This window comes from Python bivittatus, unplaced genomic scaffold (assembly GCF_059951505.1).
Source record: "Python bivittatus isolate LINGU-HERP-01145 unplaced genomic scaffold, Pbiv_v1 ctg000780_np1212, whole genome shotgun sequence".
Classification (NCBI taxonomy): domain Eukaryota; kingdom Metazoa; phylum Chordata; class Lepidosauria; order Squamata; family Pythonidae; genus Python; species Python bivittatus.
Window position 1 is genome coordinate 1,488,123 of NW_028277108.1, and position 16,324 is coordinate 1,504,446.

At 37.1% G+C, this 16,324-nt stretch overlaps 1 protein-coding gene across 4 annotated transcripts in view; it reads right to left on the reverse strand.

Moving 5' to 3' along the window:
• Window positions 1-16,324, reverse strand: part of CC2D2B (coiled-coil and C2 domain containing 2B) — a 74,829-nt gene that overhangs the window by 6,136 nt on the left and 52,369 nt on the right. For 3 of the 4 annotated variants that reach the window (XM_088128934.1, XM_088128933.1, XM_088128935.1), the window contains 5 exons: window positions 15,288-15,401; window positions 14,121-14,255; window positions 12,471-12,593; window positions 10,812-10,870; window positions 9,608-9,785 (listed from right to left, as the gene is read on the reverse strand). The exons of the other annotated variant lie outside the window; for it this stretch is intronic. In XM_088128934.1, coding sequence (XP_087985060.1) covers window positions 9,608-9,785; window positions 10,812-10,870; window positions 12,471-12,593; window positions 14,121-14,255; window positions 15,288-15,401 — 609 coding nt within the window. The remainder of the gene's footprint in view (window positions 1-9,607; window positions 9,786-10,811; window positions 10,871-12,470; window positions 12,594-14,120; window positions 14,256-15,287; window positions 15,402-16,324) is intronic. 4 annotated transcript variants of the gene reach the window in all.

The following is a 16,324-nucleotide window of genomic DNA, read 5'->3' on the forward strand; positions in this document are numbered from 1 at the left end:
GGACAGGTCATGACAGAGAGTTCTGACAAAATGTGGTCCACTGGAGAAGGAAATGGCAACCCACTCCAGTATCCTTGCCAAGAAAACCCCATGGACAATGTTAAAAGGCTAAAAGATATGATGCCGGAAGATGAGCCCCTCAGGTCGGAAGGTGTCCAATATGCTACTGGGGAAGAGCGGAGGGCATTTCCAAGTAGCTCCAGAAAGAGTGAAGCGGCTGGGCCAAAGCCGAAAGGACGTTCAGCTGTGGATGTATCTGGAAGCGAAAAGAAGGTCCGATGCTGTAAAGAACAATATTGTATAGGTACCTGGAATGTAAGATCTATGAACCAAGGCAAGCTGGATGTGGTCAAACATGAGATGACAAGATTGAACGTCGACATCTTGGGAATCAGCGAACTGAAATGGACGGGAATGGGTGAATTTAATTCGGGTGACCATTATATCTACTACTGTGGGCAAGAAACCCTTAGAAGAAATGGAGTTGCACTCATAGTGAATAAGAGAGTGGGAAAGGCAGTAATGGGGTACAACCTCAAAAATGACAGAATGATCTCAGTGCGTATCCAAGGCAAACCATTCAATATCACAGTCATCCAAGTCTATGCCCCAACCACTGATGCTGAAGAAGCTGAAGTTGACCGCTTCTATGAAGACCTACAACACCTTCTAGAACTAGCACCAAAAAAGATGTCCTTTTCATCATAGGGGATTGGAATGCTAAAGTAGGAAGTCAAGGAGTAATCGGAATAACAGGCAAATTTGGCCTTGGAGTACAAAATGAAGCAGGGCAAAGGCTAATAGAGTTCTGTCAAGAGAACAAGCTAGTCATAGCAAACACTCTTTTCCAACAACACAAGAGACGACTCTACACATGGACATCACCAGATGGTCAATACCGAAACCAGATTGATTATATACTTTGCAGCCAAAGATGGAGAAGCTCTATACAGACAGCAAAAACAAGACCAGGAGCTGACTGTGGCTCAGATCATGAGCTTCTTACTGCAAAATTTAGGCTTAAATTGAAGAATGTAGGGAAAACCACTAGACCACTCAGGTATGACTTAGATCATATTCCTTGTGAGTACACAGTGAAGGTGATGAATAGATTTAGAGGATTAGATTTGGTAGACAGAGTGCCTGAAGAACTATGGACGGAGGTCCGTAACATTGTACAGGAGGCAGCAACTAAAACCCTCCCAAAGAAAAGAAATGCAAGAAAGCAAAATGGCTGTCTGATGAGGCTTTACAAATAGCTGTGGAAAGAAGGAATGCGAAAAGCAAGGGTGAAAGGGAAAGATATAAGCAACTGAATGCAGATTTCCAGAGAATAGCCAGGAGAGATAAGAAGGCCTTCTTAAATGAACAATGCAAAGAAATTGAGGAAAACAATAGAATGGGGAAGACTAGAGATCTCTACAAGAAAATTGGAGATATGAAAGGAACGTTTAGTGCAAAGATGGGCATGATAAAGGACAAAAAAGGCAGGGACCTAACAGAAGCAGAAGAGATTAAGAAGAGGTGGCAAGAATACACAGAAGAACTCTACAAGAAAGATCTTAATGTCCCTGATGTCCACGCTGGTGTGATCACTGACCTTGAGCCAGACATCCTAGAGAGTGAAGTCAAGTGGGCCTTAGGAAGCATTGCTAACAACAAAGCTAGTGGAGATGACAGTATTCCAGCTGAGTTATTTAAAATACTAAAAGATGATGGTGTTAAAGTGCTGCACTCAATATGCCAGCAAGTTTGGAAAACGCAACAGTGGCCACAGGATTGGAAAAGGTCAGTTTACGTTCCAATTCCAAAGAAGGGCAACGCCAAAGAATGCTCAAACTATCGCACAATTGCACTCATTTCACATGCTAGCAAGGTTATGCTCAAAATCCTACAAGCTAGGCTTCAGCAATACATGAACCGAGAACTACCGGATGTACAAGCTGGGTTTCGAAGAGGCAGAGGAACTAGAGATCAAATCGCCAACATTCGCTGGATCATGGAGAAAGCACGAGAGTTCCAGAAAAATATCTACTTCTGCTTCATTGACTATGCAAAAGCCTTTGATTGTGTGGATCACAACAAACTGTGGCAAATTCTTAAAAAGATGGGAATACCAGACCACCTTACCTGTCTCCTGAGAAATCTGTATGCGGGCCAAGAAGCAACAGTTAGAACCGGTCATGGAACAACCGATTGGTTCAAAATAGGGAAAGGTGTACGACAAGGCTGTATACTGTCACCCTGCTTATTTAACCTATATGCAGAGTACATCATGAGAAATGCCAGGCTGGAAGAATCACAAGCCGGAATTAAGATTGCAGGGAGAATCATCAACAACCTCAGATATGCGGACGATACCACCCTAATGGCAGAAAGTGAAGAAGAACTAAAGAGCCTCTTGATGAGGGTGAAAGAGGAGAGTGCAAAAGCTGGCTTGAAACTCAACATTAAAAAAACTAAGATCATGGCATCTGGACCCATCAATTCCTGGCAAATAGAAGGGGTAGAAATGGAAGCAGTAACAGACTTCATTTATTTGGGCTCCAAGATCACCGCAGACGGAGACTGCAGCCATGAAATTAAAAGACGCTTGCTCCTTGGGAGGAAAGCTATGGCAAGCCTAGATAGCATATTAAAAAGCAGAGACGTCACCTTGCCGACAAAGATCCGCATAGTCAAAGCTATGGTTTTTCCAGTAGTAATGTATGGCTGTGAGAGCTGGACCATAAAGGCGGAGCGCCGAAGAATTGATGCCTTTGAACTGTGGTGCTGGAGAAGACTCTTGAGAGTCCCCTGGACTGCTAGGAGGTCAAACCAGTCAATCTTAAAGGAAATCAACCCTGATTGCTCATTGGAAGGATCGATAATGAAGCTCAAGCTCAGATATTTTGGCCACCTAATGCGAAGAGAGATCTCTTTGGAGAAGACCCTGATGCTGGGAAAGATTGAAGGCAAAAGGAGAAGAGGACGTCAGAGAATGAGATGGTTAGATAGCATCACTGAAGCAATGAGCATGAAACTGAGCAAACTCAGGGAGGCAGTGAAGGACAGGAAGGCCTGGCGCAATATGGTTCATGGGGTCACGAAGAGTCGGACACGACTTAACGACTAAACAACAACAACAAGTGGGAGGCTTCCTCCAAGAACAAACTGTACATTCTTCAGATCATTAGGCAAGTGATTTAGCACTGGCGTAATCTTTTCCCATCAGAATAGTTGATAATGACCTATTCATACCTGATAATTAGCAACTTGAAAGAGTGAGCATTAGTGGAATTTAGTTTCCTGTTTTCACAATCTAGTGGAGCCAGTGAATCTTTTAGAAACATCTTGTCTGGACTCTTTCACTAATAATCAAATTTGGCTCAATATAGTGGCTAAAAAAGTTTAGTCATCCCCATGAATATGGCAGAAGTTTTCTTGACTCCAAGGGATAGGAGGCCTAAAGGATGGATTCTGTCAAAAGCCTTTAACTCACTCAGTAAGGCTAGGAGAAAATAAGAGATTATAAGAGATTATTAATCAGATGGCATTTTCTATAAAATTATCAGCAGTAAATATTTGAAGTTGTTTGGCCTCCATATCCCAAACGCCTATCATTCTCCATTTGTTCTGTATAATATCAGTTATACTGTATTTAACATCTGCATCCAGATCAACTATCATTGAATCAGATGAAAAGGGCTATAGTCACTAAGAAACTCAAATAAGTAAAGTAGGGAATGTCTGATAAACTTCATTAACTAATTGTTATTATAACAATGTTGCAGTTTCAGCATTAAAGTATAAGATGCAATTATATGGGTACCAACAACAATGCGGAGGTCAACATATGTAGTAAGAGAAGCAAGAATCTGGAGAATGTTAATGGTTGTAATGACCATGTATAGGCAGAAAAGGACTTTCACTCCTGCTATTATGGGATGACACCAATTCTACTGATTTCTTCCATAATTCTCCCTCTTACTATGAACTCAAGGGTAGGACTTTACCAAGTTTTGCAACTGTATTATCAGTTTAATGAAAATCTGCTGGAGACTTTAAAGACAGCAGAGAGTTAATATGGGATTTAAAATGTGCAAGGACCACATTTCCACTTTCTTTTTCTTTTATGGTTCTGAATCTGATTTCATATGATATTGCCTTTGATAGCTTTAATATGATCACCCCATGGCCAAGGCACTCAATACTGTAGACTGGACCACTCCCCAGGAAGTATCTGTATTAATATTGAACATTTTGTTTTTATTAGACCCCACTGCCAAGGCCAGTGTTACAGTCGCAATCGACAATTATTGTGAGCAGGATTTTCAGGTAAGAAAGACACCCAGCTTGGAACCTAAAGGTTTATTATGAAGTTTCTACATAAAGCTCAGAGTCAGGCTGATCAATTTCTTGTTTCACAAACCATTTGTGAAATTTGGCACATGAAGCCACAAAGCGTCCTTCCTGGAAACAGGCAATACAAAGAGAGCTTATCGGTGGGAGATTATTCCCATATTTCATGCATCTGCAAAACAATGTCCTTAAGACTATGTGTCTGTGTGTGCGCCTTCAAATCAATGTTGACTCCTGGTGATTGCCTGGACAAGTCCCTGGCATTTTCTTGGCAAGATTTCGAAAATGGTTTGCCACTGTCTCCTTCTTAGGACTGAAAGAGAGGGACTGGCCCAAGATCACCCAGCTGGGTTCGTGCCTAAGGTGGGACTAGAACTGTGAGTCTCCGTTTCTAGCATGGTACCTTCGCCACTAGACCAAACTGGCTCTCTTTTAAGACTATACTATGTTGAAAAAGGAGGGTGCATCACACACATGAAGAACAAAGAGGAACTAAACCTTACCAAATCATCTGGTTGAATCTTCTTCTCTATGCATTAGTCATGTTTACGTGAAGAGACTAAGAATTATGAAAAAGTTCAAGAAATATGAATCAAAGAGCTCTGAGATGCTAATGCTGCAACAGTTGAAAAGGAAGTGACATAAATAACAGAACTATCTTGAAGCACGTATAATGGCAGAGAGAAGACAATGGAGCCTGCCAAAACTTAAGGTTTAAAACATTCTCTGCACAGGCACTGGAAACCCTTTCGTGGTACCTAAAGAAGAATACTTTTTTAAAAAAATCATGACCGATGAGGACAATTATATATCTATGGGGAGAGAATTCCATTGGAGGAAATATGTGGTTCTGAGCAAAGGATAATCTCATCATTTTTATTATAGCATTCTTACACCAGAAATCCTCTGAGTGGATGTTCTTGCAGCCACTAGGGAAAGGGTCATACAAACAAACAAAAACCCAACACTATAGTGATCAGGGGCTGAAATGAAAGCTGAGGTGGCACTCACCATACTACAGACAGCCTCCATAAAAAAGCAATGCAGGCCTAAGGTGGTCATTCTAAAACAAAAACAAAAGCAAGAAAGAATGTGATATTTTGCATCTCTTTTCTGCAGTCTGCAAATGGGATGAATGTTGTATTCTCAGTTTTTGCACCAGGAACACTAGAAAGAAAGTAGCTGAAATGGTAGTGGCTTTGGTAAACTCTGACGTGACCTGATATTGTACATTATTGTTGGCTAGAGGATAAGACAATGCAGTGATGGCAATAACACATTTTGCAAACACTGAGGCATAACTGGCAATCCTTTCCTGTTATCCTAGAAAGACATAAAAATCCATCTGGCACAACTGAAGGGTTTAAGTAAAAAAACAAAGCTCTGTAATAAGAATTCAGGGGAGTAAAAGGTATTGGGTAGAAAGTACTATACAGAGCTTCATTAAGGATGTAATGTTTGGAAGAAAGGTGATATCTAGCCCTAATGTCAGCAACTTTGACTGTAGGTTCAGAGTTTGCGAGGCACCCTGAAAGTATAAGGAAAGGCTCTATGCTGAAAAAAATAGTATACTTTGGGCAGATACTTCAGAAGGTTTTAAGAGAGGGGATACAAAGCTTAATGTGAATATGGAATGCCGAAATGGTCAATAGGTACTGTATATCCCCAAAGAGGTTAGGGCTAAAGCCTTAGAAGAATATTACAACACACAAAAGATTGTTTGAAGGGTTCAATTAATCAAGTGCAACCCCAACTGGAAATACATTTGGACTAAGCAGACCACTTGGCTTTGTAGAAGTTGCAAGTTGATTGTTTTTCTGCTACTATCAGAATATTTCCTGATTCCAATGGCAGGAATCAGTCAATGAAGTAGAAGAATGATAGGATGGGATGAAGAATGTTTCCTTGGTACCAGACGTTGGAAGCCCAAACAATGGTCAAGAACCAGAGTTGTCTGGGCCATGGGATGATTAGAATGTATGGAAAAATCTTGAGGACAAGCTTGTTGAATAACCTCATGAGCAGAGAATTACTGAGAAACAAGTAATCCAAAGTAGAAGGAATAGAGCTTCTTAGGCTTCCCAAATTCAGTTTAATTTGCAAAACTTACATTTTTGCAGCAAATAGGCTAAGAGATGGTGTTATTCCATTTTGTGAAGATTATGAGCAACTGTGGGGTTTAGCGTCCATGACTGAATTGCTGAGAGCATCTATCTCATCTGTGACTGAGAAAAAAATGTACATGGGTGTTAAGTGATGGTAGACACACTAATTCTAGAACTGGACAATAAGATGTGTGGGATGTGCTACCATTGCTTGATATAAAAAACAACACTCAGAAGCTATTTGCAACACTACTTTGTGCTGAAGGGGATGACTGAGGGAACTCACTTTTTTTAACACTGTAAATAGTTCCAGACAGCTGATATGATTGGTACCCTCAGGTAAACTCATCCATCCTGAAATGACTGACCTAAATATCTCTAGACATAGAAGCACTGATGGTGAGGAATACATAAGGAAAACCCCTTTATCAAAATCCTTAATACTAATCCCATAAAATAAACTGATTTACCAACTGGGTCATAGTTAGACATGCATAGAGAAAATAGTGTGTGGATGAAAACAAGACCTGCTGCTGAAATAATCTAATGGGAAGTCTGAAACATTGTTTTAGTGATGAAGACACTGCTGTCAATCATAAAAAGCCTCTGAGTATGGAAAGCAGGGATGAAATTCCAAGACTGAGTCTCAGTTGCAAGGCAAGAGTGGCTCAATGCTTTGTTATAAGAAAGTTGTGGCCTGACACAAATCCAAACTTATTCCAAGAGGATGGATGGGGTTGGCTGCAGCTAAGATTTCTTCTGGTTGATGGAATGTATCTTTTGGATGTGAATTTAAAGCAAAAATGTGACTGGGCTATGATCAGCCAATCATCTCTATAACAAATATCCGGATCCACTTAAGGTAGAGGTGAGCGGTGTCTGGTGGCAGGTGATTAGTGAAAATGCTCAGTGTAGTGCAAAGGTTGAAAAGGAGTATCTAATACGAGAAGATTTGGCTAAGGGAATGAGAAAAAAACCTAATGCTAAGGCTGGATTGCAAAATAAATGTAAGCAGATAAAATTAAAAAAACCAGTCTCCTTGACAAAGCAAGGAAAAGATGCTGAACAGAGTAACCATCTGGAATCTTCTTATTCTGAACAGAAGTTTAGATCATAGAGATCCAATATTGGTCTCAACCCTCTGTTTTTTCCCAAGGAAATACTGAGAATAGAATTCATGTGAAGCAGACTTTATAAAATTGGTTTATGTGCTTCTTCAAGAGTTTGGAGATTTCAGAATGGAGGGTGGGCAAGGATAGGGCGTGTTAAAGAATATACAGTGGTGGAAGAATATTGAACTCTTATTGCTTAGCCAAGAATCTGACATTGGTGGTATTGGAACTAATACCAGTGAAACAAATAAAGACTACTGTTGGTACCAGACGAACAGATACTAAAGGTAAAGAAATTAGTAGTATTTGTTGTGCCAGCTGCAGTTTAAAAGGTGGATCTGAAAATCTTGATATCATGGCAGAGGCTGCTTACTGGCACAGCAGATATAGGAGAGTAAAATGTCTAGTGTAGTTCAGCCCCGTAGAAAAAAGGATATAAACTATGATATTGATCATCTATATAATGTTATCTCACAGTGTAATACTTCTCTGTAAGGAGTAATAAAATTGTGAGAGTAATCATCCTAGCACCTGTCTCTCCAGTAGGGTAGTTGGATGAAGTAGGAGGCTGGCAATGATGTCGATCCGCTAACAAGGCAGTGAAATCACTCCTAAAGAGAATAGAACTGAGAATAGATTGGATAAGTCATTGGCTGAGAAATCAAAGGCAATGGTTCTATAATCTCCCAATCTGAGAAACACAATTGTGTCAGCTTTTGTCTGTTCAGTATAGCTAGTGGGGTGGAGACAGTTAATTAGACTCAAGAAATTGTGATTATGATGTCAATAGAATCAAAAGGGATGGTAATTCCTTTGGAGTAACAGAAATCTAGTGAGAAATGCTATGTGACATTGTTCCCTCTTTTAGAAAACTTCTCTCTTTGGGAGTGTTTCAAGGAATAATAGTTAGATTTTTTTTTTGGTTTTTCTATCTGGAAGAAGGAATGGTAACTGATTTCCTTTATGTTACTGGAAGCACCTGGAAGATAGTGGGATGGCTTAATAAGGATAATGCCATACCAACCTGTTGTGATTGAAAGACTGTGGAAGATAACGGTTGTTTTCAAGTAGTTGAACTTGAGAGAATTGGTATCGCCTGAAATAATTTTAAATAACTTAGAGATGGTTGAAAAGAAAGCATTTTCTTACAAAACTGTCCAGAGTTGGAACAAATTATTTCTACTTGCCTGTTTTATGAAGCACTAGCAGTGTAGTGCAGTATAAATGAAACACAAGAAGTAATCATGAGATAATAGTAATTTTGTACCACATTTTTTTCTAAAGGGGTTTGATATCATACACCTTGCAAATTCTGCAAGGGGAAAGAAGATTGTGATGAGAGTTGATGACAGGACAAAAGAACAGATAGCGACAATCATTTACATTAAGTTATTCTTCTAATGGCATGAAGGGGGTGTGTTTGAAAATTGCTTAGGAGAATTAAACCAGCATATCTATTAGGAATCTATAAGTCCATGCTTTCTACTACTACTGTTCATACAAGGATAGATGGAGAATACTATCAGGCACTGGGAACAATACCTTTGTGTAAAGTTGTGCCATGTCCTGTAGTGATTAACCAGTATTCATATTGGTACAACTGTTTGGGTAGCAAAATACTCTAAGGAATTGCCTGAAGTTTATCCTTGGCTTTTCTCAATAAGAAAAGTTATAAAGGTACCTACCCAAGTTGAGGACATTGTCTGGATAACTATAATTTTTCTGGCTCTGGCTTATAGTTGTTTTACTTCTCTGGTTTATCTCATACAATAGTTTGGTACCTGGCTTTACCTCCTAAATCTTCTGTTTCTTAGATTTGATTCCCCCAAGCTGGAATCTCTGAGCTCAGCCACTAATCAATTTTTGTTAGTGACTGACCACTGACAACCAGGATCCAAATTCTACTTGCTACAGACAAGCAAAATATGCTTCTATGTGCATAGAACAGGTAATATTTCTTCCAGTGGTAGCCCTTCTTATGAAAAGTTGCTTGGCAGATGCCCCTCCCCCCAAATGAACATTTCAGTAAAACAGTAACAAAACACTAACCCAGTAATGCTCTTGAAAAGCCTCCAAATAACTTTCTTCTTTTTCTTTGGTTATATGTTCATTTCTAAACTCAAGCTTGGGAAGAATTTGTCTTAAGACACTAGTACACTGTCGATGCCATCGAGTTGGAAGATGTGATCGCCATTCCATTATTTTATTTTTTAATGTTCTTTCAATTCTGTTTTTCAAAGAAAGATAGGATTTTTATTATCATTATAGTCATTATACTGTTAATTTATCTATTGGTAAAAAAAAAGCAAATACTATTTTGTATGAAGGGTCTTTATGATCATGAAACTTTTGAACTATTTTCTGACCACTTCCAGATGTAATGATATTCTGAACACAGTGTACAGCTTGTGAAGGGGCATCAGATGTTAGTTTTGTTGGAAAAAATTACACAGCTAAAGTAGCTACAGAACAAGCTGGAACAGTGGAAGACGCTGAATTAAAAAACTGAAAAGGAAATGCTGTTAATAGGCTCTGTCTTTTGAATAGCACTGTTGCTGCTGCAATAGATAAAGACAAGTGAATGGAATTGAATTTATTCTGAAGTTTTCTTCTGACCAGCAGACAGAAAGAAGAAAGAAATCAGCATTGGAAGATGATAAACAACTGTCACTATAATGGGATAAAATTTCCACATACAATAGTTCTGTTTGTTGGGATGTAGCCTTCACAGTTCCAGAGAAATAGATTTAATGCTGTGGGAAGTGCTTTTAAAGACTGATTATTTTTTTTAAGTGTCTTAACTTTTTTGTTAATCATCCTGTTCATGAAGCTTGGGGAAAGTTGGGTATAGAAAGTGCAAGCTGAAAAGGAGTGTGGATTCCTTTTGGAACTTGCAGTAGGAGGGAGATCACCTTACTTTTTTTTTTAACTTAAAAAAAAAATCCCTTTTGTAGCAGCATGATTGCTGTTCATCTTCGTGTACTTCCTTGGAAAGAATGAATGTGGCCATACAATAAAAAAACAATAAAAATAACATTAAAAGCATTACAAATATAACCACAAAGCTAGACAGCATTAGAAGGTCTAGGTAAATACATAATTTGAAACTTTTCCTAAACTATAAAAAGGAAGGGGCCTGATCCAACCCCAGGAACAATTTGTTTCAAAACATTTTTTTAAAGTGATCAGAATAATATGTAGTTTGGCACTGAGTCCCTCAACTTTAAAGATTATTATTAATCAGAGTAATTACCTATTTTGTAACTCATCTACTAAATGTTCATCAGTCGACACATATAATATTTTTTCTGGCTGAAACAGAATAAAAAGAAATTGCACAATCATGGAACATTCAGATGCAAGCTAACCAAGATTTTGACAGATATTCTGAACTCATTATTTCTCAATACTGAAAAAGGTATGCTTGGAAAATGCTACTCTTATTTAATACTTAGTGTTTAGAAACATCATAGATAAAAACTTGTCCCAGTAACAGTAATATCTACAACTGTTTTCCTAATATGAAAAACTGCTGTTTTACTCTGAAGACTGCAAAACTTCATATTCCTTCTTCCTTAACATCTTTTCCCTCACATAGAGAAAGGAAACTGAATTTTATTCAGTTCTTAACTGCCAAGGCTTATGTTCCTGATAATCAAGGCTGATGCTGGGATGCAGGAACAGACATCCCAAATCCTAACATTCCATTCAAAGATACTCTCTCTCTCTCTGAAGTGATAATCAGCTGTGTCTTCTCCACTGATCTGAAAGTGTTTGAAGGGTATGGAAAATCATCCTTCTGGGCTACTGCTGTTAAACCCTCCTGTCTATCAGAGATTATTTGAATCAGTAATGTAACAAAATATTCTTGCAGTTGCAGTTTGAGGAGTTGCTGCTAGGAGTGAGACCTTTCCCCAAACAGAATGAAGGAAGGCAGGCAGAAAAAGCTCTTCTTGGCAGCTGAGAACTGGCTTGAGTTGGAGAGCAAGGTGGCTTCCAAGCCTGTTTGCAACTCACATAAATACTTGCATATCATCTGATGGACGTGTCCCTTAGAATGATCTCAGAGTCATATACTTTGTCTCCAATAGAAATGGTAAAAAACAGTAAAAGAGTTGATTTCACTGAGGACTGGTTTCGTATTTTGTTCCTAGGTTTCTAGACATTTTCCCATTTTCAATCTGTAATCTTATCCCTTTCACCAACAGATAAATAAGCCCCATTTAAATATTAGAGCACTTTGTAGGTTCATTCCTATCTTACAGGCTTTCCCCATGACTTCTTGCTCTTGACCTTGTTTTACTGTATTCAGAGGTTAAGCAACAAAAATGTTCCGCATCTGGCCAAGAGTGTCTGATAAACAAGAAATGATGGCTGTAAAACTGCTAAGAAAACTTTGGATATCATTAGATAGCTGTTCTGTGTGCTTCCCAAGTCAGAAAAACTGTTCCCAATACTGCTTGTATGCTCCAGCTCCTTAAATTTTGATTATGGACCCATGGCCAGCGCTTGTTTTACTATAGCCAAGTTTTTCTTGTCAACAATGCATATAGCCCCAAATCCAAACTGCTAAAAAACCACATAGCTGATTGTGTTTGCCATTTGCATTTCTAGAAGCAACAGTATGATTCACACAATTATAGAGATAACATTACTGTCAGGGTAGATAGTGCTAGAATGTTTCATTAAATGTTAAGCAAATTTATCCCATCTTATCCTGAATCAGAGTGGCTGGCAATATCTTAATACTAGTTCCACTGGGCCCTTAATCTACTTTCCTTATATCTACCTCTTTCTACAGACATCCCATTTTTAAGGGAATAATCCCCCCCCCCATGTAAACATTTTCAGCTTAATTTCTTCCTTCAACTGTAAATTATAATTTATAGATACACACTGAAATACTTCCTACCTGCACTGTTTGTGCTTTTGAATTCTGGAAATTGTATGGAAGCAATTGTTTCCAAAAGCCTTCCTTTGAAATGTCAAAACTGGTGCACATTGGTGAATTATTTTGTTGTATGTTAAACCAGACCTATAAAATATTATTTTAAAAATGACCTACAAAACATTATTTTATAAATCTAACTCAATCTAAAAAACTAAATATGTTAAATCATGACTTTAAAACCTTAGAACATTTTTTTGATGCGCCACATTTTTGAATTTAAGTATCATAAGAAATTAAGTATCAAGACAGTTGTAATTTGAGTTCATATCATTATCAGAGATCTAAAAAACCTACCACAGATTTCTTATTTATTCTACCTAAATCTATATTCATTATACTGTCTTTCACTTATGTAGTGAATTTATTCCCTCACAAGGCACAAACCTCTTGGTGTCTTCTCACTCAGCATTTTTGTTTGCACATAAATGCAGTTGTAATTTATAATTTTGACATATACATTTTACTAATATAATCAGCAAAATATATAGAAATAAAATAAGAAAAGAATCAAGTTCCAGCTTAAAGGCATCATCATACTCACAAGGTAGTAACTTACATATTAAAAAAAACAGTAGTAACTTACAGATGTTATCTATATTAGAAAATAGTTTTTATCTGCTCAAGCATATTACTAATTCCTCTCATATACACAAATATTGTTTGTTTTTGAGTTCTCTGTGAGTTTCTTATGCTGAGACATTAAACTAGATATCAAATAAAATAGGTAATTAAAATGTGTGCTTCAACTTGTTCATCTTTTTCCTCTGAAAAAGTAATTGTAGAGCCCTAGTTTTGATTGGAAGTACATGAAAGGGGTTAATAATTTCCTCCCCATTTTCTCACTGAAAATTTGTTTCAGAAATTTCTGTTTGTAGTAATATTGACTCTGGAGGTTTGGCACAATGAAAATAGTGCTGGGGAAAACACTTAATTCACTGCCAGTTGGGACATGGGCAGCTACCTTCTAAGAGAAAATTTACAAGTTTGTACTTTACAGTATTTATTCAGTGTAACACAGACTAACTTCTAACATTAGAAGGCAAGATCTTCTTAGCCAATGGTGTGAGAGAAGGGTGGTTTTCTGATTCTCAGATTTCCATTATATTATAGCAATGCAATCATGAGTTACAAAGCTTTTAAGACTGCAAAATATAGAAAGCATTTATCTTATGTCTGACATTTTCTAAATTTACATGATTTTTGGTGACAACCAAAAAGCAAGCAATTATTTATAATTGTGCTACAAATCTTCACACTCACTACAAGCTTAGAGAAATGAAACTCCTCCGGCTAAAGAGAACACAGAAACAACTGAAAGTATCTGGAAGTTGAAATGGAAAGAGAGCTGTCCAAGAACTTTCTAACTGAAATTAGTAGTTAGAAATGATGGGGTAACGATAGGCTGTGCAAGTTGCACAAGCTCCTCCGAAGGGTATCAGTCTGTTTGCTTACATTAGATTTTTAAAAATTACAGAGGCATCATAAAGGTTCAATGAATCTCATCTCCCCCCCTCCCAATTAATTCAAATATTATAACCATGGAATGTCTAACTACAAGGATAAGTTAGGATTATACATACATTCTCAATCCATTTTATTATAATTACTTACATTTTCCCAACTGATTAAGCAATCAACACTCTGTAGCGGGCAAAATGCATCAAACTGCTTATAGCAGTGGCCACTCAGTGGATTCCACAGAAAATATTCTCCATTTTCTTGCGTTGCAACATAAGCTACTTTCCCCTATATTAGCAAAATGTTTTGTTCCATTCCAAATACAAAATAAATAATTTTATATTTACTTATGTTTTTAGATTAATAAATTATTAATTTAGCATTCTTTTGAAAAAACATCTTTACATACATTAATATAAATATCTAGTTTAAGTTTTAGAATGAGAACACTGACAAATGTAAGGCAGAAATAGGAAACCTATGGCTCTCCAAATGTTAATTCCAACACCCAACAGTCCAGCCATCATGGTGCAGTTTCATTTCAGGTTCCCCATCCCAGCCATACTGGTTTAAGATAATAAGATAAAGGACATTACTGTATGTAATTATTTCTCAGTATTAAATCATATACTTTTAAAAGAAAAATAAAATTTGAAAAGTTTTTGTCATGAGTTCTACTGAAACAAATTAAATATTAAGGATAATTCACAATTACTTAATTTGAAATTAAACAACCCTCCAAATAACAGACATTTGAAATAATTTGTTCTGAAACAAATCCTTAATATCTATAATAGAGTGTTTTAAATCTGGAAATTAAATAAAAGGAATCAACTAGTATGGATGTGCAAATCAGTATAAATTGAAATCCCGTTGGTACAGTATGCATGCAAGAAATCGTTACATCAACTATTTTGGGCAAATTATTTTTTAAAACTGCAATAAATATGTAATTGTTATACAACTTCCCAAATGTATGCTTTTTTGTATGTAACCATCTCCAGTATAACTTTTTCTGTACATTATTTCTGAGCAAGAAACATTTCAAGATATGCTAGTGAATATTAATGAATACTGTGAAGTAGGTACCAGTTTAATTCGTGACCAATTCACTTGTGGAAGATCAGATCATTTTGTTTGAAAAGAAACCCATGAAAGATTCTTTTAAAGCCTCCTTAGCTTACGTTGCTTAATTTAACATATGTGCTAATGCTTTTCTTCATACAACAATCTCAGTCTGCTTTATAATTTCATTCATTATGTAGTCTACACTATTGGGGAAGCACAGAAACACAGTTTTAATTATTTTACTAGGCTTACTTCTAACACAGATGTTCCCAACAATACCCATGCTTTTTTCCCAATATACAGAAGATAATTACACAGAAGCACTGCATGTTCTTCTTTATTACCAACACCCAATTCGATGCAATGCTACCAAAAAAAAAAAAAAGATAGTTACTTGAAAAAAAAGTAGATGTATAGTTCATATTCATACATAGTAAAATGTCATTATGAATAGTAGAGTGCCATTATCATGAAGAAGTTCAGAAGCAGCAAGTTATTTCAGGTAGTCATATATTATTCAAAAAGTAACAAGATTTATACCCCTCTCCCCAGATTCCATAAGTTAATTGTTTCTTCTACTACATTTTTGAGGTTCAGAAGCTGAAAGGAGCCCAAAATAGGTAACACAACAAGCAACTGCTATGATCACATCAGCAGGAGCTGAAGTTGTTTTAATCAAGTGTCTGCAAAGAATGAATAACCCTTCAACTATTCTAGCAACCTTCCTAGCATCCTAGTAAAGAAGGTGCTGCAAAATATGGAAGAGCAATGATATCATAGTCTCTATATATAGGATGATGGCAGAAAAGTAAATATCCTTTGCTGGTTTCACCATTATGAGATATTTCTCCAAATGAATATTACTCGGTGTTCAATCTATCCTAACAATTCCTTCACTGCAGTTACATACTACTTTTGTACTTAAATAGAAAGCAATCTACCAGCCTATTAATGAACTGGCAAGCAGCGTAAGAAAAGCTTCCTAACATAAGGTGTAAAGATAAGTACCATAAGTGTAACTTCTGCTCAGTAAAAAAAACTCAGCTTCACTAAAGAGAGGATAGGCCCTGGATATCATCTGTACATTATTGAAAAAAGAAAGGAGTTTAATGGTAAGTGCGTGTCAGACTTCACACCAAGCACAGCAATAAATCCCTGCATTCCAGGCACTTGATCCCATGTTCTGGAAATTACTAACAACAGTCTCAGTAAGTTGCATTAGTTGCCTGCTTGCAAACAAACAATAAATTGTATATACACAGAAGATAGGCCTACTGTTGAATATAGAT